General features: G+C 37.7%; 1 protein-coding gene across 6 annotated transcripts in view; it reads right to left on the reverse strand.

Annotated features, from left to right (window-relative positions):
• Positions 1 to 236: 236 nt before the first annotated feature.
• YAP1 (Yes1 associated transcriptional regulator) overlaps positions 237 to 26,505 on the reverse strand; it is an 82,387-nt gene continuing 56,118 nt past the window's right edge. For 2 of the 6 annotated variants that reach the window (XM_085216309.1, XM_085216305.1), the window contains 5 exons: positions 19,066 to 19,259; positions 17,507 to 17,548; positions 8,943 to 9,073; positions 4,394 to 4,506; positions 237 to 3,805 (listed from right to left, as the gene is read on the reverse strand). In XM_085216309.1, the coding sequence (XP_085072435.1) occupies positions 3,567 to 3,805; positions 4,394 to 4,506; positions 8,943 to 9,073; positions 17,507 to 17,548; positions 19,066 to 19,259 (719 nt within the window). In that variant the 3' untranslated portion in view covers positions 237 to 3,566. The remainder of the gene's footprint in view (positions 3,806 to 4,393; positions 4,507 to 8,942; positions 9,074 to 17,506; positions 17,549 to 19,065; positions 19,260 to 26,505) is intronic. The other 4 variants (XM_085216310.1, XM_085216308.1, XM_085216306.1 and 1 more) reach the window with 3 other exon arrangements.

A 26,505-nucleotide genomic window follows, 5' to 3' on the forward strand; every position in this document is an offset into this window, starting at 1 on the left:
CACACTGAGATGAACACTTTGATGCTAAGCCTTCACTGACTTCAGTGGGACTCCTCTGTCCCTCAGGTAAGCTTGCACACACGATGCCTGCAGGACTGGAGTTTATGATTACAAGAGCTGTGACGACAGGGACGAGAACAGAAACTAAGACAGGAATTCAACAATTCAATGCAACTGTCGTGCTGGAGAAATCAATGCCTTTACCTTCTACTGAATGTTAAAAACAAACAAAGATGTTTAAGCACAAAGTATATATTTATACCAAATAAAACAACTGAAAAAGTATTACATAAAGAAAAATAATGTAACAGAACGTACTTAGGTACCTAACTTACAGTCATGCTCATATCTAAAAAGTAACATTGGTAACTAATATATGTAATTTTTGACAAGGGTGCATTTAAGAGTTCTCTAACATACAACATTCTAAATGTGTAGAGTATTTTTTTTCCAAGATACAGAAAACAAATTATTTTACACAGGCACACCTGTTAATTTGAATTAAAAAAAAAAACATGCTCGTAAGTGAAAAGGTCACTTTAGTACTAATTTACCAGATGTGTGAAAGCTATGTAGTGTTAATCACGTTGAAATTGTCTCTTCTCCTTTTGCATTGGTGAGCGCCAACACTGAATGGTACAATATTTGATCCACGTGGTTTACTGACACTGCAACCTGTTTCCAAGCAGTAGCCCTGCCCAGGTGTTGAACAGCACAGCATAGTGCAGCCCCATCCGTCTGCATGTAGTGTATTTTACCTAACAGCTATTACAATTATTACAGTGATTTGTTTCAATATATACATCAGTATAAAATACTACCCCAAAACACTTTTGCATTTCAAACACTTTAACCACTTCATCAAACAATGCGTTTGCAGAATAAAAAAAATAAACCCAATTAGTGTTGATTGCCAACAGTACAGCATGTCTATGGTACGTTTCCTAGTAAATGAGAACGGAAATGTTTGAAAATCTATTAAAATAAGAATCACAAAACAGAATTAGTGTTAGAACAGTTCAAGGATTCCCAGTCTGTCAGTATCTAGCCCAAGCAGTGCTACCCAAACACAGTATAAGCCATTTAGTGTTTTCACAATGAGAAAAAACACTCAAATATTAAAGCTGCGACAAACGCACAAAAGCAAGGAAAGAACATCTGTTCTGTACACGTCCGTGTGGCACCAAGGTATGGCGTGTTGGGAGTCTGCACCCAGTGCACTGTGTGTGCTGTAATGCCTGGATACAACTGTGGAAGACAACTGAAATGGAAAAGGTTCTCAGTTTCCTTGCTGTTGTGGTTTCACGTTATACCATTCAAGTTATAACAGCTTCGTGTAATTTGTTTTCCTGAAGGGAAGAAGAGAGAAGTTCATAAGGAAATATTAAAAATGCTACTAAAATCCATAAGTTGGACACAATATACTGCTTTAGGAGCTACTGTGTCATTGCACAATACAGAAGCGGCCTATCAACCGCCGAACTACTGGTGTAGTAGAACATGTTGGCCACTGTGTTTTGAAAACTGGGATTTTAACACCTGCCAGTATTCCTTAACAAGGCAGAAACAAATCTGCGGGTTTCAAATACTACCATCCTTACGTAAAGTAGTAAATGTGCATTTCTAGTGGCAAAATTCAAATCTCTGCCTCTGCTGCTTCAGTTCTTAAAACGAGACTTTTATCAGAGCTTTTGTTCTTTTATATTATCCTGAAGCACGTTTATTTCTGAAGTATAAAAATGACAATGATCATACGGGTCATTTGTTTTGCTGATCCGTTCCTGACATGGAAAGGCAACCAGTCTCTTTAACAACAAAATAAAAAGCCATTAAAATCTCCCTCTGGGAGAAGTCCCCGCTAGCTGGGATTTTTCTGAAAACCGGGTTTCATGCTTACAGCATCTTTACGGTCATGTTAAACACCCTTGAAAATAAAGGCTTACGCTGAGAATAGCGATGGACCCTTAATTGCAGAGGTGCTAACTGCTGACTCGACTTTTAGTTAGAAAAAAAACAACCAAAACCACAGAAAATGTCATAGCTTATACTGAAAGTTTGATTCATGCTCGTTTTGTTCATTTAAAAATACTCTTTGGAAACTGTCAACTCCTGCAGACAACTTAGTGATACATCTTTTCCTGTTAAAATAAAGATAACTCATATTCACCTCTATCCCATGCTAAGCTCTACTGCTAATATACACTTCATTACTTGCTCATGTCACCATCTAACACGTATCTTTACAGACTTCTACATTGTGCCCAGGGCTTATTTTTCACCAAACGGAATTTGATAACTATTACACTTCGGAGTTTTTACTGAGGATTCTTGTGTTTTTTTGGTGTTCTAGCCTTTTCATTGCAACTTACAGTGATATTCATAGTTCAGACCATTTTCCCACGCTCACTCAGGAGAAAATTTTCAGAAAGTTTTTTCCCATTAAAGAATCTAAACTCATTCAGATACAAACTGAAAACCAGAAGAGAGATTGGATGCATCGGTCACTGTAAAATTGTTTCTGCTACTTTAAAATGCATTTTAAAATTGTAAATAGCACACTTAGATTCTAATTCAATATCTTGCAAAGAAACATGAAAAATAAGCCACTGGTCATGGATTCTAAGGATTACATTCAAAGCTAGCCTTTAAAAAAAATAGAAAAGTTACAGGCAAAACGTACTGTTTTATGTACTCACTAGCTTATTGCGCTACAATAGCCATGGTTTGGGTATAAAAAAAGCAGACAATTCAGATTTAAATAAGACTATGTGAAATCAGAAAAAAACCTTAGATTTCACTATTTAAAAAAAGAACACCTAGAATTACTTCCCATCCTATAGCTACAGTTAAATCAACTAACAAAAATAATCAAACTATTTTTGACAAACAAGAGTTAGGCTAGAATAAGTGGCAACAATCAAAGTTCATATATGTTTCTATGTAAAATGACTCATGATTTACTATAACATAAAATATGAACAAAAGCACTTTGTGGCTAATGAAGAAGCTACTCGTGGAAACACCTAATGCCAGTTTTCAGCCCTCCTTTAAGTCATATCTCCAAATCAGTATTGACTTCATTTGACCAGATACATCATTTTTGGCTTGTCACCCCAGTATGTCATGTTTTACCACTTTCCACAGGCAGCAGGAGACAACTAGCTGAGCAAACTACAAGCAGTGACATGCAGAAATTTACTCTCACATCTGAGTACTTAGATAAAAATGATATGCAAGCGCACACTAGGACAAAAGGAATGGCATTCGTCATTCAAATAGGCTCATCATTCCCTCCCCCACCCCCCAACAGTAGTTGCAACAGCAATAGAAAAAGGTCAAGAAGATGTCTGTTCTTCAGAGTCAACTGTGGAAAAAAGTCAGCAATATATAACAGCAGCGATGGACAAGGAAGAGCAAAACGAAAGAATCTTGCTGAATATTTGTTCATTTACTTTTTCTGAACACAAGCCAAAGTGTGCCACACTGGCTTGTTCTGAACTTCAGATACAGATGTCCTATTCTCCTTAGATCCTTCACAGATTTAGAATTCAGTCTCCCTGAGGCCCCTATAACCAAGTAAGAAAACTCTCTTTATCTAGCTTGGTGGCTGCCAAGACAGATTCCATGTCGTTTAGGATGTCAGAGCTCAAAGCCTCTTGCAGACTTGGCATCAGTTCTTCTCCTTCTATATTCATCCCATCTCCTTCCAGTGTCCCAAGGTCCACATTTGTCCCTGGAATGGCTTCAAGGTAGTCTGGGAATCGGTTCTGATGGGACGGTATGTTACTTTGGCTGATACTGTCACCTAGTTATAACAAAAAGCAAGATGGATGTTCAATTTACTGGAAGTACCAAACCCACAATTTATCATAACTGGTTAAAGGTTAATCCTGGATCTCTTGCATCACTCCAGCACTGATTCATAGAAATCCATCACAAAAACTAAAGATGACTTGGCTGCATACAGATGTACAAAGAACTTGCCTTTGTTTCAAACTTTTCATGTTTTAACCTGAATCTCTACACATCTTTAATGTCTTTTAGCATGTTTTAATTTTTACGCTTAAAAGACAATACCGAGTCAAATATAATTTAGGTGCAACATTAGCAATAATGAATAAGACACAGTTCTTAGCTCAGAATAAATTATTTCTTAAGAAAGCAAATGGGTATTCAAATTCCATATAACTGTAGGAATGATTCCCTTTAAGAGCCTCCCAATAAAATTTACTACAAGGATGTTTTTCACAAATTTAAGTATAACAGTTCTGCGATGGAAATAGAAGGAGGTAGAATAACTATAAAGAAAACATTGGAGCTTCTTAGAGCACTGCAAAGCAGCTGAGCATTTGACACCAGCATAACCGAAAAGGGTGTATTAAGGAGAACAAACCTGTATCCATCTCATCAACACTGTTCAGGAAGTCATCGGGGGTTCTGGGTACACTGTAACTGCTCATGCTAAGTCCGCTATCTGTGCTTTCATCTCTGGAGTGATATGTTCCACTGTAACAGAAAAAATGCAACAAAAAATGAGGGTAGAGCATTGGAGAAATTAAAATACTTAGACACTTGTGTTAGAACCAGTGCAGGGGTTTTGATAACATGGCTGTCAGAAGAAATGCTCCATTCTAATTAAAAGCTGAAGTCTGTGTGAGACACCTGGTTTTTATTTTATGCTGACCTTTCTCAATTAAGACCATATTATTGAGATTCAATTTAACTCAGTAAGAACATACCTAAGCTTTAAGAAACTGCCTATCAATGTTCCACACTGCTTTAACTTTTCACACCCACCCACAGCTAAAAACCATCAGAAGCATATCACAGTCCTTAACCATTACAAAGTTTAATAATGGTGTACATTTCACACTTCAGTAAGGATTAAGAACATTCTAACCACTAACGTCCCCTTGTTTAATCAGCCACTGAAGTGCATTTTTAGGTCAGTGCTGTTATAAATAGGAGCTACAGTTGGAACTCCTTTAGCAATTCTTCAGTTGCTTCCCGCTGTTGCATTACTACCAGTTCAGTCGTACATGTCATGGCAAGAGGGCCTGATATAAATCAAATACTGTACAGAAGCCATTCTGTAAACAAATCCTGTTCAGAATGATCTTGCTGACAGAACAGTTAGCAAGATGGCACAGGGCCTTACATATATTAGTTCTCTCACTGCCATCTTACTACCAGTGGAGCAAGAAAGACCAAGGGAGCTGCAATGGAGATTTGGGATGGGAGTGGGAAGAACAGGCCAATCAGATGACCTACAATCAGCTGGGGGGGGATCCAGTTTTCAGTTGACTGAAAGTAGAACAATAGGAAAAGTTATATACAACACTGAAAATCATTATCCTGACTGGAACAATTATTTTCAAAAGTAGGAAGGAGCTGCTGCTTGTTATACGTAGGCATACATCTGAAATATTTTGCTATGATAGCTAAAAGGATGCAAAGAGTCCCACCAGTCAAGACAGTCACAAGTGGAAGCAGCTGTAGAAATATACCGTTACCTCCCTCCTCCTGTGTCTACTAACAGCCAAGCTTCACCTGGAAATATTTTCAAACCCGTATTTCTTCCACCTGTGCTAGCATTGCTGAGAACACTTACATATTTTCCACTGTGAATTCTAAGTGCAAATCAGTCTGATGTACTAGCTGTACAATCAAGCTGTGCATTGTGTTGATTAGCATTCGGACACATGCTGATCTGTAGTGTATGCCTTGTCAAGTATGCAGAAGCAAACAGAAGATAGCTGAACAGCTGTTCAACATTGGATGCAAGCAAAATACCATCTACCATGAACATATATGTTAGATTTCACAAGATCATCTTTGCACACAAGAAATAAAACTGGCATTTCTATACGGAGAGCAAAAGTATCACCACACATTTGATAACAATTATCACAAGTAGGCTATTTAAAACTTCTGTGAAAAAAAATTGCTGTTTACTTTGTGGGACAAAATACTAGAAATAGAACTGAGAGAATTGAGCCTATGCTGAACTGAATCATTCTGGTTGAGAAGGCTTTTTGGCTGGTGCTGTCACACTTGGAATGTCCAGACCTCCTCTTTCTTCAAATCACTCCTCAATAAACATTTCCAGCAAGGATTTCTTCACTTAATAGTCACACCACCCAAAATTACTGCATGCAACTAAACTGCATTACCCAAAATAGAATGGATGCTTCTTCAAAAAATACTTGTTAAAATATGTGTATACAGAAGAAGAAAGCCCAATTTAGGAGTGATACAGAATTGCCAACACAACCAATATAAATTTAACAGTCAAAGACATATGCCAAGAAGCAAATCAAAAGCCAAAATCATATAATATAAAGTCTAAATATTCTGCATTGCTGTCATATTTCACTTAAAAATGAAATATAGCATAAAGACAGTTAGAAGACATCAGGCAGAAGACTGACTACATAAATAAGAACATCACTGTGTACTTTCTCCATTTCCTCCAATGTAGCATTTTTTCTGATGCTTTTTGGATGTTCAGAGTTTATAGGAAGTAGAAAATATTCAGCTACTTGAATTTCTCGAATGTAAAGTTAGAAGGATTGTTTCACCTGGAACTTTATCTACTCTATGAGGAAAAAGGAGCATTTCTGGATATCTGAATTAAAACATAAGGAACATCAAAACTACTATACTTCTGCACCTAGTTCAGAGCCAGCAACCCACAAGTGTCCCTTTAGAGAATCCTTTTCCCCTATGTGTATCCCAGAATTAAACACAGTGATGTACACAGAATTACCTCGAAAGGAACAATGCTTAAACCAAAATGTAAATTTAAAAAATTATCTGAATTCAGATGAGATACAGAATTTTCAGTAGTCTGTGTGGGGTGAGGACTACAAAAAACATAGCCAAGTTAAACATACCTGCAAACTAGGCAAATGATAACTTCTAGTAAGTAGTCCTTGCTGATTATCAATCTGGCAAAAATTAAAAATAACTTTGTCCTTTCTAGCTTTTTTCCTACTTGTCATTGAAGACAAATCATTTTATATTTCATATATACAGAAACACAACAGACAAACTGCTTTAGTCCACTGCTGGAGTATTAGATGTACAGAGGAGTACAGTGGCAATCTAAAAACTAAAGATACAGAAAACAAGAGTAAGATGTGAGGATATTACATTAATTAAGAATAATGTTCAAAATATACCCAGGCTTCGTGTACGATGGCAACAGCCTTCCAGAAATTCAGACTAGTTTGTTACTATAACACATCATGGTCATCTTCTATCTACAAGGACTTCTTTATTTATTTGTCACGTCATGGAAAATTACAGCCCATAACTAAATTGTATTATTCAAAATGCAATTTGAGATAGATCAGTAGATAGTCACCTTTTCAGATTTCTTGTGCTTTTTATTCCTTGGCACAAAGCCAGCACAGCTAAAGATCACACCAAATTCCAGTATGAACTCCATGGAAAACAACCCCTCCCTCTAACAGAAAATTATGCTTTCTAACCAGATCTGTTTTTGTAGGAGGCAGGATAGAGTATTTGAAGAGATGGATATGACTTTTGGAAAAAACAGAAAATGAGACAAATGTAAAATGAGCTCTCAGAATATCCATAACTGGAAAAAGGTTCTTTAGGCATCAAAAGCCCAGACAGGAGCGATAGGTGATGTTACGTACAAGAAGAGATTTAGAATTGCAATAAAGGCTTACAAAGATTTTAACAGCTTTCAGTATCTAAGATTATGGCAGTTATTTAAGCTTGCTCAACTCCAAAACCATGTTAATTCTAACATGATGTGAACTTCCTACCTTGCAAGCAGATTTGAAACCCTGCTGATAGCAAAAATATAAGTTAAGCCTTGCATTGAAAGAATTTTGAATTTTATGTGAAATTTCCGTGCATTTTACAGTTGTTTTGTGTGTGTGTGTAAGAGTGCACAATTAAAGAGAAGGATTAGCATATTATAATTCATGAGCATTTACACTAAACATCCTAAAGTAACACTAACATTTCAAGGTAATGTAGAAAAGTACCAACGTACTCAGATAGAATATGTAATTTTTCTCTTTTTTGGTAATGGATGCTGAGATGTTATCAGTTTAAACCACTGACAAAATATAGTTCAATGAAGCCCTACAAAATGAACAACTTCAACTATTGATGCTGACAAAACTTAAATAGATTTTTTTTATCCTATTAATTAAAAATACAGGTGGTTCAGAGATTAGATTCTTTTGTCATTTTCATCTTTCCTTTTCAGCATGCTAAGTAAAAAATATAGATGCAACTTGTCACAAGCTGCAGCAGGTTCTCCAAAACAGTGATGATTAGTATGAAGCATCTGTAAGCTGCAATTAGAACAGTATTTCCAAACAAACAAACAGTCCTCAACTCAGAGGGATTAAGAAAAAAGTTATATAAAAACACTAGTCTATATTGTAAAATCCTAACTCTTGACTTAAAAGGCCCATACTTCAAAATAATACAGCATCTAAAATGAAACATGCCACTATTTGCAGTCCTGACATTAACAGAGTAAAAATATTGCTGAATTAAATACCTGAAGTGATGGGGAGGGGTGAGCGGAAAAACCTTAAAATGAACCTCAAGGTGTAGTCCTAAATGTGCCTCACAGCTCATTTGATCTCATAGCAAGCTATTCACAAATTCTTCTGAGTCAGTAATTTGAAATGACTGTTAGTCAACAGATTATGCAAAGGCAAACATGTTATGACTTTGAATAAAAAACCTTCCTACAAGTCTGAACAGACTACTTCCTCCCACAGGAGACAGCTTTTAATCCTCAACTTTTACTAGACTTGCCATTTAAGGAAAGATTCATTTACAGCTGTGGCTTTTGGCATAGACAGATGTTCAAAATAAACTATTACATGTTCTGAACAGAATTTTAAATCAATTTTTTTTTCCTTCTAGTAGCTACTCCTACAAACCTGTTAAGAAAGGGATCAGAACTATTTGTAGTCATTGTTCTCAGTTCCTGAGACATTCCAGGAGATGATACGGGATTTTGAGATCCACCATCTTGTTCCATTGTTGGAAGCTGGCTACGGAGAGCCAATTCCTAAAGCGGAGGTGAAGAGGAAAAAAGAAAAGATCTTGTTAGGCATCTGAATGTGTTTTTCAGACATGTAAACATATGACATTTCAGGATAACTGATGCTTTCAGTGTTTTCAGTTAAAAATTCTTACATGCAGTTAAGTTTCTGAAGACAAAGCAAGAATTTTTACTGGCTTCATTGATAATGGAAGTTCAACCAGTCTAGCACACGACTACAAGGAATTCACCGTAAATATATTTATACATATAAATTTGTATGTGATCACATAAATCTTTTCTGATTTCACTGCGACATCCTTAATAATTATTAAGAACAAAAAGAATTAACACTACTCAACCCCTAACATATATCTGTTCTTTTTTGTGGAATGCAAAATGTATTCTATGTTTTCCTTTAATATCAAGTCACGTATTTTGTACTAGGTTTTCTCAAACCAGCTTAGACCTTCACAGCAGAGTACAACCATACCATTAGTTTTTGGATCTGACATACCACTCAATTGCCTACCCCAAATAAACATAGTCCCCATCCAGCCTGACCTGGAGTGTCTCCAGAGACAGGGCACCACCACCTCTCTGGGCAACCTGTGCCAGTGCCTCACTGCCTGTATCATAAAAAACTTCTTCCTTATATCCAATCTAAATCTCCCCTATTCTAGTTTGAGTCCATTTCCACTTGTCCTATCACAACAGACCCTGCTAAAGAGTTTAATCTCTTCTTTCTTAAAGCCCCCCTTTAGGTACTGAAAGGCTGCTATCAGTCTCCCCAGGGCCTTCTATTCTCCAGGCTGAACTGCTCCAGCTCTCTCAGCTTGTCTTTGTAAGGAAAGAGTTCCATCTCTTGAATCATTTTTGCGGCCCTCCTCTGGACACACTCCAACAGCTCCATGCCTCTCCTGTACTGAGGACTCCACATCTGGACGCAGTGCTCCAGGTGAGGCCTCACCAGCACAGAGCAGAGGGGCAGGATCACCTTCCTTGCACTGCTGGCCACACTTCTTTTAATGTAGGCCAGGAATTGGCTTTCTGGGCTGCAAGGGCACATTACTAGCTCACGCCCAGCTTACCATCCACCAGTACTCTAAGTCCTTTTTGGCAGGACTGTACTCTAACCTTTCATCCCACAGCTAGTATTGATAGTAGGGGGCTGCTGCAACATTTGCTTACATAATGAAACCAAGTGCATACACTACATGAGTTCTTAGTTTAAAACCAGGTTTACCAGCTTGAATCAGTCACATCAGACCTGATACAAAGAAACTGATATGAAAAATTCTTTTTTGGAATGCTTCACAATTGGAGATCTGTGGAAGGTCTTTGATACCCTGAAAGAACTTGTGAACTGCAAAAACTGCTTGCTCACATCAAAATTTTTATGCCTTTCTTCCAGAGACCAAAAGTCTTCCAAACATTACTTGAACTTTTCCCGTCTCTGAGAAACTACCTTCATAAAATGCAACTACTTTTAACTAAATCCATCTTAGTTTTCTGTCAAATGAAAAGCACAGGGAGTGGATATTACTTGGATTTGCAACAATGCTTTAAGCACCTTCTCAGTCTTGTGTTCATACTTGGAATAAAGCACACTTCCATCCTCTATGCTGATAGCAGAGTTGTGCATCAGCAAGTCCTCCCCTCCCTGCTCCTATGTCTCTGTGGTAAGAACTCTATGGCCTTCTCCCCTTACCCCAATTTAATCCCTATATTGCATTTTTATTTCCTTTGTCTGCAGTCCCTGACTAGGATGAAGAGGAGCCAAGTGCCTGCAGCATGCAAAAGAAGCTTCATCAGAGACCAGTGCCCCAAAGAGCAATAACAAAGCAAAATCAAAATGGAGTCATTTCTGTATACAGAGCACTAAAGTGATATTTTATCTCATTGGGAAGACCTGACCTATTACACAGTCATAACCAATTTGACAAGAGAAAGTTACCATTGTATTTTCTAAATCTGTAGTAGGTAGGAGAGACTGAATGAAATTTTACATTATACGAGTTTAAATAAATTTATTTCAGATACTGGCCAGATACAAATGAAAAATCACTTCTCACTTAAAGGCCTACCAAATAGATGTCTTAGGCCAGGAGAGAGAACAGCCTTTTCTTAGGTGTGAATGACCTAGTGAAGTGAGCCTTTATGGAATTAGTACTATTTTCGTCCTTATTTCAGTAACAGCACTGCTAGAAGTGCAAAACAATTGTTTGCATTAATGCTACTCATTGAGGAGGCAGAACTAGAGCTCTTCCCACCAGAGAGAATGTTATTCCATCATTCATTCAAGTAAAACATTTATATCAATCTGGAAGTCTGGAAGGGACAGGCATTACCAAAAAAGCCAAGCTATTCAGAAACAAATACAGAATGATTTTTTAATAATTCCTTAAGATAAGCATAGTATACTACAAGCCCTCAAGAGTACATTGAATCTATTTTTCCTTATAGGTGCATGCAACGGAAGCTAAACGCATGTAGCCTGAAGAAACGTCCTTTCATTTCTTCTTCCTTTATAAAACTGATTTTCAATAAACAACCTTTTGCTTCCTGTAATTAAAAAAGACGTATGGTAGCATAGAAGTCTGTCTTAGCTCCACATGGAGCAATGTGAACTCTAGGCTTTTAATTCATGCTTTAAAAACATATCCTTTATTTGAAACACTTAAAGTCTGAAGGCAAAAATAAAACCATGACAAAATTCTGGCTTAGATTTCTACAATTTGATCTCATTATATTTTCGTAAGTATGTTAAACGTTTTTTTTAAGTACCTCTGGGCAAATAAAAGCTTAGCATAACTAATGTTAACACAAAATCTGAGTTTTGGATATGGTGTACAAGACCAAATGATCTGTCACCTCCATAAGGATAGTAATTCAAAATAAGAAGGCCAGTATTATGTAATTTATCACACTGACCCTATCCAATTTTTATTTTTATTTTTTTCAGATTTGCATAGAGACACAGTTTTACATGGGGTTCAGGGTCATCTGCAATCACTCTTCTGAGTGCAATTTCATTTTCATCATCTTTTATCAGTTTTGAGAAAAGATAAGGACTCCCCTGTGTATTTCACATACATACTCTTACTAAATTAAACATAGAAGAAGATGATCAACTTAAAGAGATACTTCAATTTATATATATATATATATATGTATTTATAAACTCAGTTTACATGAGCCAGTCATTACATTTCTGACTCTAAACACCATTCAAGTATCAAAACTTTCATGGGCTTCACAGAGGTGGAAGAGAGGTATTGGGGGAACGAGGGGGCCACTGCATTTTGAGCTATCAGTACCAGTTCTTCACTTTAAGTATTTATGTTCTTAATTGAGAGCCACAGAGTTAAAGCATATGAAGAAAAGAGAGAAAGAAACAGATGAAGACAAATGAATTCAGCAATGAGAAGTTATGCAATTAGAGAAGAGTAAAGGGAAAACTTATGTCATTCAGTGTTGCAATCATGAAAACCAGCAAAATTAATTCAAGAGGTGATAGTGATAGAGTGATAGTTAATTGCATTGTGTACACTTGGCATAGGACTCAATTCTATGTAACATCTTCTGCATAAACACTCTGAACAAAAGCTTTTAAACAACACCTTTGCAAGTGTGGATGGGGCAGCATAAACTGGAATAAACATCTGTAAATAGAGTCTGGTTTTGCAGTCCACTGCTGTAGCACTGCTACAAACCCTTCTCGCTGTGTATCAGTCTATGCCTCCAAGCACTGCACCTCCCCAGTGTGTCCCCAGAGCTCCAGGAAGACAAGTATGTGTCAGCGGGAGTCAGCAATCAGCCAGAGCTGGATGGTCTCCTCTTACCAATTTCTGTTTGCTCCTAGCAAAAGCTGTTACGCACTGCCACCTCAGACTCAGGTTAAAGTGACTCATCTTCTACTGACCAATTACCCTAGCAATACTTATGGCCTTTTTAAAATGCAAAAATCTTCCTTAGAACTCTTTTTCTCGGGAGCTTAATATACCCTTAATGAAACCAAGACAGATCATTTTTCTCTTGTCAATCTAGGTCAGCTTAAAATCCCATGGAAGGATGGGAAATGAGAGCGTCACTGAATAACACTAAGAAACAAAACAAAAACATTTCAAATCTTAGTGGAAGTGGTGTACACACAAGTGAATCTTAAGTTGAAATAAATATATGAAATTTAAAGCAGTTAAATCAAATGTACCAACAATACTTCCTACCTGAATCTTGCTTTCAGCTTTGCAATGTTTCCTAAGCCCAGCAAGACTGCATTCTAATTCACTTCTCTCCCCTCCCCCCAAAAACGAGGTGCAAGTAAGGACCATAACACTAATGAAAAAGAAATATAACAAGTTTATGCTACTATTTCATCTTTTTTCTAATGAGATTTTACCTAGGAAAAAACCTTATTAATACATCCAGCTTCTCTGAATTTATGCAAGCTGACTGCAGAATGCAGAAGTGCTTGCTTACTAGAAAATGTCAGAAACATGACAGTCACACAGCTTTTTTTTGCATACATGCAAAGTGACTAAAAAATATTTCATTAAAAAAATAATTTCCTAGGAACACTTTCCTGAAGTGTTTTAAGTGTTCTTGACTAAGCTGGTGAAAGGTAACAAACACCAGCTAAAATGGAGGAAAAAAAAAAAAAAAAAAAAAAAAGAATTAGCAGAAATTGAAACAACATTTCAAAAACAGTCACTGTTTAGCACCATAAGTGTTTATAATTTATGCAGATAAGAGCAAATATGAAACAAGTAAACAATGAAAGACAGGCCAAATGTCTGGGTAGATTCTTCTATGAACTGAGGAGTGTTCAGAATGTGCCCCTAAAGCTGATAAGAAATAAGCCTTGGGTAACAGTACAGAGAGTCAGAGAAGTACTTCACAAAAGGACAAAGAAGATGGAGATAACAGAGAACACATTCCAGGCATACAGAACTACCAAGAAAGAAAATAGCACAGAGGTACTAGGAAGGTAAGTCAGAAAGAGGAACTCAGCAGACTGCACAGAAATTGAGGCAGTTTCTGGTTCTAAGACAGAGCTCTTCATTCAGAGCTGAAAAGAAGCAACAGACAGAAAACAAATGACCGTATACAGAGAAACCTATCACACAGGTGGCTGCATAATTAGCTGATCTTATTAGAAAATACCTTAACATTACTGGTAGAAAAATAGAAAATCTCCCAATCTTAGCACAAGAAAGTAGACTGTATAAACATGGAAGAGTAACAACCCTCTTATTCCACTGTATACTAGAAGGCAAGGACTGTATTACCTAGTTATGCATCCCAATTTTATGATTTATACAAAGTCATCTACTTTAACCGAGAGGTTGACAGTTGAATGCTAAATGTAGGAAACTGAAAGGAGAACTACTGGAGGTAGAAAGAAAGTCATGTCATTCAATCTCTTAACTGGGACAGATAAGCATCCTTAGGATAGTCACAGAGAAGTCACAATGATGAGAATAAGCGGATGGATGGTTGGTGTTTTCAAATTTCTTGGATAAAGCCATAGCCAAGAGTGCTTGCTTACATGTAGTAAAAGTGGAAGTCAATCTTTGCTTTAAATTCCTTTGAATTTGGTGCTTTCAGAATTATAATAAAGCATGTCCTCCTTCAGACAAGAAGAATCTTTTACAAGACTTAAGACAAAGGATGACTCTGAACTGCTGCTTCATCTTTCTGGAAGATATTTCAGTGTTCAGGCCTCCATGCATAACACTGAGTATCAGTATCACTACAGGATACTATAGCATCATGGTAGAGGGACAACTCCTAGCAAGGATACAACATTTATTAAGAACCAGAAAACCTGACCAAAGATATCAACTTTGTATCCAAGTTAGGTGACAAAAACCTCAAGAAGCCTGGGTTACATGAAGGATGTTAAACTAGATGACTTCTGTCATTCCTTTCTAACATATTTGATGTTATGATTAAGATAAACTCAGAGATCCAGTTCAAAGCTAAAAAAATGTTCTCAGTGTCCGTTTATGTAAAAGAGATACTTTACAAAAGGCAAACTTCAAGAATGCTGGTGAAGGTAGTTTATTTACTAAAGGAAGACTTTGACAGACTCTAAGTTAGACTGAATATTCTGAGAATTAAGAGCACTGAACACTGGAAGATTTTACTTTTACTTATTCCTTAGAAGAACATACAAAAATTAGCAAATGTTTATCTTAATGAAAGCAGAAAACTCCTCTAAGCCTCATGAATTTTATTCACAAAGGAATGTATCTGTAAACAAGAAGAATTTGACTGGGTAATTCCTCTAAAGATTTTCCAGATTCACTAGATTGACTGTGATCCAATGAGATGTACATTTTAGGACTTCAGTAACAGCACCACTACAGCAGACAATATTTGATCCTATAGCATAAGGCATCAAGAAAACAACTTCTAAAAATAGCTCTAATGGCTGTAAACTAAAAGAGGAGAAATTTAAGTTAGATATTAGGAAGAAAATTTTTACTCAGGGTGGTGAGGCCCTGGCACAGCTGCCTAGAGAGCTGTGGATGCCCCATCCCTGGAGGTGTTCAAGACCAGGTTGGATGGGGCCCTGGGCAACCTGATCTAATGGGTGGCAACCATGCTCACAGGATGGGAGTTGGGACTAGATCTTTAAGGTCCCTTCCAACCTAAGCCATTCTATGACTCTAAACATCATCTTCCATATGCAGCTGCTCATTACTTTATTAAAATGACTTACGAAAACACATTTAGGCGATACAACATGAATGACCAGTATTACAAAACTTAAGTTGGCATGGTTACATACTTTTCTACCCACCAGAACACTCAAAGCTGGCTTGGCTCATTATCAAGTGCAGACTAAAACTGATCCCAGTCAGTTTTAGTAAGTACAGATGGGAGCTTGCTATGAAGCAAGATTAAAGGAAACTGGAACTTGTATGTTTACCTGAGTCCTTTCACTGGTTCCTATCCCAAAGAAAATAGGCTGATCCATACACATTTTCAAATTACTGATTAGGTCCCAAATCTGTTGGAATTAAGTATGAAACTGATTCCAAAGATTTCCATTTGCTGCATATTTCTAAGCTGGCAACAGGAAGATGTTACTTTGAAAGAGGGAACAACAACATGATAGGGTTTCCAGGCATCCCAGGAAAGACAGAATCCACTTTTGGCATTCAGCAAGAAAAGCATCACTCCTGAATGACCTAATTATAGCAGAAGATAAGGTGTTTCCAACTGGTGTGGAGGAGCATGTGTCTCTGTTTATTTCCTTTTATACCAGTAATCTCTAAGTAATTTTTCATCTGCCTTCTATAACTAGATCTAACAGTGATCGATGGGAACATTATATGATTAATGCTCAGTAAATGAATCAAATAGTTGGGTAATGATTACATATCAGGTAAAATGCTTCAGTTTTAGTGCCCTGCTTATACTGTCAAAAGATGCTTTTCAGAACATCAGTACCGTCTCTGAAGTCTGAGTTTCTCATTTTGAAGATGATCTTCTGAGAAGAATTAGTAATGTATGAATCCTACGGTACGCTTTAGAATGCAACAGTACACCAGTACTCATTACTTCCAAATACAGGGTACTTCCTTTTATTCTGGCTTTCCTGCATAGTGCATAATATTGTATTTCTTAAAAAAACAAAGTACAATACAAGCCAATATAAATATTGTCCTAAAAGCCAGTAGATTAAGAATAATGTTAGTAATAGCAAGCAATAAACTGTCTGAATATATCCATAAATCCACCCTTTCAGGGATTCATTTCATATTCAAGTGCCCAAAAGAAGTCCACTTTCAACTGTTTATTGTGCTACATATTTTGACCATTTTCATTTGCTCCGAGCTTGGAAGGCTTTATAGAATTATTGTTTCCAGTGGAGAAAACGCATCTGTGCAAGAGCTGGCTAAATCTCAAAGTGGAATAATTATCTATTATATTGCCATAGCAATTACTTTATTAGTCTAATTTATTAAGTTATTATTACACTGTACATGCTTAAACATTTTAAGTGACTTTTTATTAACAGATTTACAGACATTCTTTAAGATTACACCTGCTTACACCTGCTTACAAGGAGAACATTCATACGAATAGAACTTAAAAGCCACAAACTATCACCTTAGCAATAATGAGAGGTTTGCTGTTTGCTTTAAATACACATCTTGATGACGTCAGGCCTGGAACAGCGGTATCTTCAAGAATGCTAAACAAGAACATGGCTTTCAACGCAGAAAAATGTGCAATGAATTTTTCATTGCATTTAAATATTGATATCAAGTTGTGGTAATGCAGCACTCTTAAAAAACAATGTTAGGGTCGTGATCAGAGAAATGGTTCAAAAATATGTATGGCAGAGCATGTTTTTTCTTAGAATGCCTTTACGTTCCTCAGCTAGTCTAATCTAATGCTTTCATGTTTCTAATTATGCTGAAACATCAGTTAAGAGCCTACCTGATGTTTTGGAGAATTTGCTGTGCTGGGATTCCGCATTGCCTATGAGTAAAAATAAGATGGATAAAAATTACTTTAGCTGCATGTTTTGCCTGTGCAGGCTGTCTTATAAACACCATCTTGTAGTATCAAGCCCCCAAGACAGGCCAGATGAGACAGGTTAAGGGAGTTAAGAAACTACAAAAATCATGAGACAGTGAAACAAAACTCACAGATTTACCAAGGATGTGTATTTGACAGAAAAGCTGGATGCCCAGGGAGAACAACATGAAGGGGGTTGGCTGTCACCTGGTCCAAAGTTAGTCAGATTCTCAATGACATCTGAGGCAAGAAGAAAATTAGAATGCCTACCTAGAAGCATGCTAGCACAGGGTAAAATGTTTGTTGGTGGATTAATAGCAAAGCAGGAACAGCAGAAGCCCAGGTGCTTAAGCAGAGAAAGTCCTGACACCATCTTTGCAATGTACTCTTATCTAGAGTACTACAAAAACTAACAGCTTTAAAGATGACCCATCTTATACCAAGAGATGCTGAAGATTCTTACAAAACAAGCCTTGACTACAAGAGATAACGGGAGTCAGATTCCAGGATAGAATGCTGCAGGTGAATAAGAAGGAGAAAAGCTGTCTTTGAGGACAAGATATTATTCTCTCCTGATACAAGAACCCATCACCCAAAGTGAAAAGGGAACAGGGTAAGATTTTAAAAGCTTTTCCTCAAAGAAAAGATTAGTGTTTTCTTCAGTGTCAAAAAAGAAAACAAAACCAAAGAACATCCTAAATATCTTGCAGAATGGCAGTCACCTTTTTTAAAACATACAGATGGAAAAGTGGAAGCAGAAGGCTTAATGTGAAAAGGAAGCCAAGCCCAAATTCAAAATCCAGAGATTCCAATGTCCAGTGCTACACTTTGACATTCACTATGGCAATACTTAATATAGTAGAAAACACTAAAAGGAACAGCTTGCAGCCTAATTATGAAGTCTGCAATTCCTCGCTATAAGAAAAACAGTGGTTCAAAATGCAGCATGAGTGCTTGAGTTGTTCCGTGCTCTCTTCCGCTGTTACACAGATGAGATTTTTAGCAACAAGGTGTCTCTTCAATGTTTCTTACAAAAACTTAAAAAGTGCTGTAGAATCCAATGGACTGACATCTTCTTGTGAAAGTGAAATACTTTCCTTTACTTAAAAGAGAGAACTAACGCAACTGTGGGAACTAGCTTCTTTTTGCATGACTCAGAACTCAATGACTATGAGACATATTCTCAAGAGCAATCTCCACAGTCAGATCAACGGTCCGTGATGCCATCCTAACAGCAAAGAAACTTGATCTCAGAAAGTTTTGTTAGAGAGGGAGGAATGAGGGAGGAAGGCAAAATCCTTGAGTGGGGTGAGTCAGATGCTTTCACTACCAATCTGATACCACTAACAGAATGACTTCAGACCTTTTTAAGTCTCAAAGCTTTTTGCACAGTTATTAGTCTTTAAGACTCAGCAAAACTTAGCCAAAACAAAACAAAATATAACATACAAAAGAAATAGCGGAAGTAGGTGTCTAACCTGTGGCCTCACCTGCCGAAGCAGTTCTTGATGCTTCAGTCTCAGCCTTTCCTTCTCCATCTGTAGCTGCTGAAGTCTCATCTGTTGTTGTTGATTGGAGCTACTCCCACCCATGACGCCACCTTGGGGACTCTGAGGAGCCAGAGGGGGTGGCTGTTTCACTGGAGCACTTTGGCTGATTCGCTGATTCATGGCTAAGGAACCAAAACAATAAACGTTTAAAAATAAAATTCAAATAAATACAAGGCAAGTACTATCCTTAGAAAGGATGCAGTAGGAAATTACAAGCCATGACCATACAAAACTTGCAGTCACACTGATGTTCAGCATGAAATGTATGCTCACATGTATCATTCCTGTGAAATCAATGCGACATCCTCACGTTAAAGTGTAATACTTGAAAACAGAGTTAAATGTGCAAATTGGTGCAAAATGTCCAAGTGGTGGGAAAATAATTCCATTTTAAATAGAATGCTTACTCGCTCTTCTTCCCAATACATTATTGTCAATAGAGACACAAATAGTGCAAAAACACTTTTCTTGTTCACATGAAATCTTAGAATCACCAAGTGCACAGAATGACAAAAGAGATCTCACTTAGATAGCTATCTTGGTTACATGCTATATCTTTACAATGGGGTACAGGTCAGACAACAACCATTCACATCATTTTTGGAATCGGTTTTGAGTATTACAGGCTCCATTTAGACTTCTAGAGCATCCTGACATGCAAATTCAGTGCAGGTAGAGGAATGACAGATGAATTACACAGACTAAAACATTACCATTTACACAGGAAATATTTTACTAATTTGTTTGCTTTCTGCTTCCCCACAAGGGCTCCATGATGCACCTTTTCTGCACAACTAATGCACAATGAAAATCCATGTTTCCTTCCCCCAGAAAGCAAGATTTAAACCTATTTTGTTTTATAAAACAATGCATCTGCTTGACAGACGTGATGTTCCCTCCACAAGAGTTAAAGTCAACAGAAGCACAGGAGTTCCCACAGTGGAACAGAAGGCTGGCAAAGGCTGAATACATCATAAGGGCACTATTTTCACAGGCTTTCAGTTTTGCAATTAGCTCTCCATCTTGTCTTCAACAGCCTGAATCTGTTAACATTAACAGTATGCTGCACAATGCATTTGTAGAAGCAGTCACAGGAGAGGTAGCATTTTTTTTTCTGAGAATGAGGATTCTGGTTTATGGGAACTAAGAGAAAAAGGAGTGAGTTTCTCTTAGGATGCCAGGTTGCTCTGGTGCAAAGAAAATCTGGCTGGCTTAGTTTGAATTAATGTTTTCATCATAGAAAAGGGATTCCTGAAACATGAACACTTAAGGTTTCTTTCTTAAAATAGTTATCTCGGAGAGTCTGTACCACCTTTTCTCTCAGAAGCCCTTCAGTCTCCACTGTCTTTTGAGTGTTGAACTTAAGGTGCACAAATGCCTTTCTTTTGTGCCAGGAAAGTCTAAAAATGTCTGTCTCACAGCAAAAATGGCTGTTCCTTCACAGCCTTTCTCCCCTCTCCTTGCCACAGCTCATCTTTCCATTGAGAGGCAATATATGAAGGAAAATGTCATATTAAGAACAGAAGAGAGAAGAAAACAGTCAATAGCTATAGAGCCAACTCTGTAGTTTAACCATTCCATGGTTCTCACAGAGTCAACATTGTAAAGGAACAGGGGTTCTATTTTCATCAGTCAATTCAAAAGACTTCCACAGTGTGGAACTGCTTCAAGTAATTTGAAATAATATTTTACGTAGTTACTCAGGAAAGAGTTTTATATATATGATCACAAATTAAATAAAAACTTCCTGTGAAGTTAAGTAAACAGATGAAGCAGGAATAGAAACTGCAACCAAGTGCAGCTAGAAGGAGTGAATACAAAAAGCCTGGAGATTCAATTCCAACCTGCAAGTCTCACGCTGAGCTAGTGAAAAACAAAAGAATAAGGGGTAACTAAAGATGTAGTGAATAGAGCTTAGAATGAAGCAGCTTGTCAGACATTTAGCACCTGAACATCAGGAAGAAGTGACCAGAATCAGCCAACTTGCTTTACTGTGTGAGCTACCGCCCCCAGGACAGCAAAAGGAAGAGAGAGGATGGCTTGTTTCTCTGCTGAACAGGTCCATGTGCCCTGAGACACCAGAAAATGCTAAGCAAAAGTTCCAACAGCACCAACCACTATGCTGCAAAGGATGTGAGCAGCACACGTTAGCTCCAGGAGCTCCATTAGATAACTTCCACTGGAAGACTGATAGCACTTGGGCTTGCCTACATTTATCAACTTAAGGCAGAGTTGGAGCTATAGAACACAATGCAAGAAAGGATGTCCATGTAGCAGCTCACAACAAGCTAAACATGACACTACTGGACCAGGAAATGCATCTTGTCCTTCTTCCCTTTTTACTCAGAATCCTACACTGTCTAGAGCCAGGAGCATGCCTTTTGCTTTTTGTATCTTACCCTCTTAAGCCTTGAAAACAGACAACAATAGGGGCTTGTAGGGGAAAAATGATGAGTCTTCTCCTGCTGTTACCTAATTCTGTAACTCCAGCAGAAGTCTGTGCTACACTTCAGAAGTTCCAGGACTCAAATCCTGTTATTAAGCAAGATGGAAATTCAATTATAGTTGAAAGGAAAGGGGAACAAAGGTTATAAAATTAATACTACCCACAAAATTACCTGAAAAAGGCAATCTAAGTCAAAAGCAAACTACTCAGCTTATAAAAATTAAGTACCCAGAGGCTGAAGAATATAAATTTTCATTTGCTTAAAAAGGCTCTCTTTATGATGCAGTCTCCAATCATATCATCCTGGTCCAGAGTTCCTGCCTCATGCAGTTCACAGCCAAACTGTGTCACAAGTAACCTCACACACATTCAGCAGTTTCTAACTTCAACTGGACATTCAGGTATAATGTTAGTAAAATCCCTTCAGCACATTCAATTTGCTTTTCCCGCATGCAACATACCAACAGTACTTCCATAGGTCTCTACCGCTAACATGCAACTTTGGGAATAATCCATTTTATTCCAATAAACCAGATCACTGAATTGCCTGCTAATGTCCTTTCTCTAACTAAAAGTGCATCTGAAACAGGAACATAACAAAATACCCGTACTTCAGCGTATACTTAATATTCACCAATAAATACTTGTAGGCATTTAATTATATTATTTGTTAACAGAACCTGAAACAGAACTGAAGATCAAGTTTCTAAATTCCCATTCAGGTACCCACTGAAGTATTTTCTAAGCATTTTATCTACTGAAGAACAAGGGTAAGGACTTCAAACTCAGAACAGGTCACAGAGATGTTTTTCATGCAAGGGGAATATTTTGCTTATGAAATTAAACTATAAGTTTGGAGACTAAAAAAAAGGACATAGCTAACTGAATTCTACTGACTTCAGAACATACTCAAGTGGAGAACCAGTGGGGAGAAAACACAGTCATCAGCCATTTTGGCTGATTACACAATTATGCAATCTTCAAGACAAACAGGAGAAAGAATATGATTTTATCATTTCCAACACAATATTTAATTAAAGGAAAGCAGGAAAACACCTTGTTTCAAATGATGGGAAAAACTGAGGTTTTCACTTTTCTACAATTCTCAGTTATCCAGTACTTACTAAGGATGTGACTGCACTAATTTGCTCTCTAGAAAACATCCTTATCAGTGGGATCTGATAGAAGCAGAATTATTTTCACACTTCATGAGTTTCTGATGATCCAGGCATCTTTTAAAATACCTTGAATTCAAAGGCAGAGAGCTTCATTTATCTATTAGAGTTAAGACTTATCAGATTTTCTGATGCATCCTGTTCCTTACCTTCCAGGAATATGGAAAACATTTAAATAAGGGGCTCTGCACCCACACAGTGAAGGCTGCAAAGACCTCACAGGCAGACAAGGAACAAACAAGTCTTTGTTTCTAAAAGAGGGGGATTTGAGGGAGGAGGAGGAGGGGCAGACAAGTTTAAAAAAAAAAAAGAAAAAAGGGAGGGGGGGCAACTTAAGACAGTAAAAACGATCTCACAGTCCTATAATATGGCTTAGATTTACATTCTGCAGAATGCAGTCAATCGTAACAGCTGCAATCTGCTTTTGGGAACAGATAAAGAATTAGAAATTTTCAAATGTTAACACAATATCCCAACTCAACTCAGCAGGCAAATGCTTGTACCATACTGTAGCCGATAATACTTGACAGTTACTGAAAGGAGTTTAGGCCACTGCCTATATCCTTAATGTAAAAAAACAACAGAGAAATAATTACCAGGCATTGGTGCTAGAAAGAAAAGGCCAGCACACTGGTAACAACTCCAACATAAAAAAGCTAATTCTCTCCCAAGATCCCATGCCAATTTAAATCACGTCCCAGGACAATGACAGTTTGTATTAACACAGTACCTTTCCTTTACGCAGAAATACATGCAATGGCTGCTGCAGAGCTCCCTTATGGTTAACAGACACAGCTGAATATTTGATGGCTTTCCTTTTGTATTTATCGTTCCACTCATGAAAACTAAAACTAGTTTTTATCTCTAAATGTAAAGACGCTCACATTCATTTAAGCAAACAATAAAAAAAAAATCTCACTATCTGGACAAGCTATAAAATTTACTGTCCTTAAGTCAGAATCAGTATTTTTGCAGAAAGAACTGGAGAAGAGCACTTTTCCCCTTCAGGTTCACTTGGAAGTTACACAGTTTTTTTGTGGATCACTTTTAGCTATGGCCAGGTTTTTGAATGACATGAGTTTGCTCCGCTGCAACAGAGGCAAAAATCCTCTGTTCAAACTGAAAAGAGCTGTGACAAAAAAAAATTACTGTCAAGATTTATGAGAATGACTCGTGGAAGTAATTAAAGCTGCTCTCTTTTTAGAGATACTTCATAGAATCATAGAATGGCCTGGGTTGAAAAGGATCACAATGGTCACCTAGTTTCAACCCCCTGCTACGTACAGGGTCGCCAACCACCAGACCAGGCTGCCCAGAGCCATATCCAGCCTGGCCTTGAATGTCTCCAGGGATGGGGCATCCACAGCCTCCTTGGGCAACCTGTTACAGTGTGTCACCATCCTGTGTGTGAAAAACTTCCTCCTAATATCTAACCTAAACCTCCCCTGTCTGTGTTTAAAACCATTCCCCCTGTCCTATCACTATCCACCCCTATAAACAGCCGTTCCCCCTCCTGTTTATATGCTCCCTTCAAGTACTAGAAGGCCACAATGAGGTCTCCCCAGAGCCTTCTCTTTTCCAAGCTGAAAAAGCCCAAGTTCCCTCAACGTTTCTTCTTAGGAGAGGTGCTCCAGCCCTCTTGATCATCTCTTATTGGCCCTCCTCTGCACCCTCTCCAAGAGCTCCATGTCCTTCCTGTACTGGAGGCCCTGTGCCAATTTCAGACAAGACACGTTTCTGCATTGCAGTCCTTATACTGTATTGCTCTATTACTCAGCAGCAGCTGAGGTGCCTGGGTGTGCTCAGCCCAGAGCAGAGCAGGCTGAGGGGAGGCCTGATGGCGGCTGCAGCTCCTCACAGGGAGCGGAGGGCAGCGCTGAGCTCTGCTCTGTGTGACAGCGACTGGGCCTGAGGGAACGGCATGGAGCTGCGTCAGGGGAGGGCAGCTGGGGGTGAGGGAAGGGTCTGCACCAGAGGGTGGGCATGGAACAACATGCCCAGGGCAGTGGGCATGGCCCCAGTCCTGCAGAAGTTCAAAGAGTGTTTGTACAACACTCTCACCCAGACATGGGGTTTGGATTTTGAGTGGTCCTGCAATGGAGTCAGGAGTTGGACTTGATAATGATTCTTGTGGGTCCTTTCCAATGTGGAACATTCTATGATTCCATGATTCTAAGAAGTATTCACATACTCCAGAGTTGGACTACCAGTTAAAATAAGATAAACGCAGATGAAAACATCATCTATTAGAGAAGCGTGTCCAAGTTGTGGATTGATAATTCTGCTTATTATTTGTATTCAAATAAAATTAATATTTTTCAGTTTCCTCTTCTATCATTACAATGCCACTGATAAAAAGTACAAATCGCAGTTCTTTTGTTCTCCTTTGATAAAAATCTTAGAAGTCTTTTTATATCCTGAAATGCAGAGGTGCACCAGCATGATTGATTTAGCACCACAAAGATCTCCAGGCTGACTCACTAGGAGTAAAATGCTATTCTTCATGGATCTAGCTCTCTTCCCACAACAGCAGTATTTATGACACTCTTTTGCTCAACTCCTATCAGATTCAGAACTGAAATATTCCACCCTCTGGCCCCAAAGAGCAAATCTAAACAAGATTCAGCAATAGCATAAATAGCTATAAGAAACTTCTGCTCAGTACACACATATGTGATGTTTTCCATTCTTTAAAGAGAAATTAAAATTTCTTAAGATGAAATTATTTTCCTAATATTTGACCTTATTTTTAAATCTACATACAAAATGAAACTTGACAGCACAATTTTTAGTGCTTAGTGGAAGAACTGCTTGGGACACACTGCATAGGACACATTATGAGGAGACCTCAACGAATACCATTTAAGTTGTATGTATGAAACCCTGAAGACAGCATAGTGCAGGACTCTCAGCTGATCAAAGCCCATCCCTTTCAACTGAAGATGTGACAAGGCGTATTTAATCAAAGCTGGTCTGCATTTTAGACCAAAGTTCAATCAGCAAAGAATATACAAACAGGCGGTGAACAGTTTCACTGCTCACTTTCCACACAATACTTGCTGGGTTAATTAAAACAAAAGACAAGCTTCCATACAATTTCTTGCAAAATTATATCGCTTTTTTTTTTTTTTTAATGCAGGTTTCCTTCAAATCATCTGTTTGCTGTTTGAAGTGCACACACGCTGTGTAAAACATGTAGAACCATCTACACCCTTTTTTCCCTAAATCTCTACCATAAAACTTTTCTGTAAAAAAGAAACTGAAATCATGTTTCAACATGATTGAATTCAAAAAGGGAAAGAAGAAAGCTGACAGTTCTTTGAATTTTAGATTATATATGATTAGATATAGAGTATATAATTATTTTGTATATATACTTAGATCACAGATAATGAGTGATCTGTTCAAATGAGTGATCTGATACATCTTCCATTTCTAACACTGTGTTCATTAACAGAGATATGCGAACTGCAGTGCTCAAAGAATATAGTAGGAGAAAAGACATTATTAGGAGCACTGTTTTCTTTTACTGTCATAGCTGTTTTAGTTACAACAGTGGAAGTACACTTTATTTATGCTTGCATAAAGATATCGTTACCAACAAATCTCTTTTCTCAAACAGCTTTGAATAATTCTGAGGAAAGAGAAAAAGCAAGTACAAACTGATGTAAAACCTAATGCCCTGAGAAATCCTCAATGAAAGGGTTCTCATTTTCATTTTTATTAGTATGTGAAATATTCTACATC

Source organism: Meleagris gallopavo, chromosome 1 (genome assembly GCF_905368555.1).
Source record: "Meleagris gallopavo chromosome 1, MGAL_WU_HG_1.1, whole genome shotgun sequence".
NCBI classification, from domain to species: Eukaryota; Metazoa; Chordata; class Aves; order Galliformes; family Phasianidae; genus Meleagris; species Meleagris gallopavo.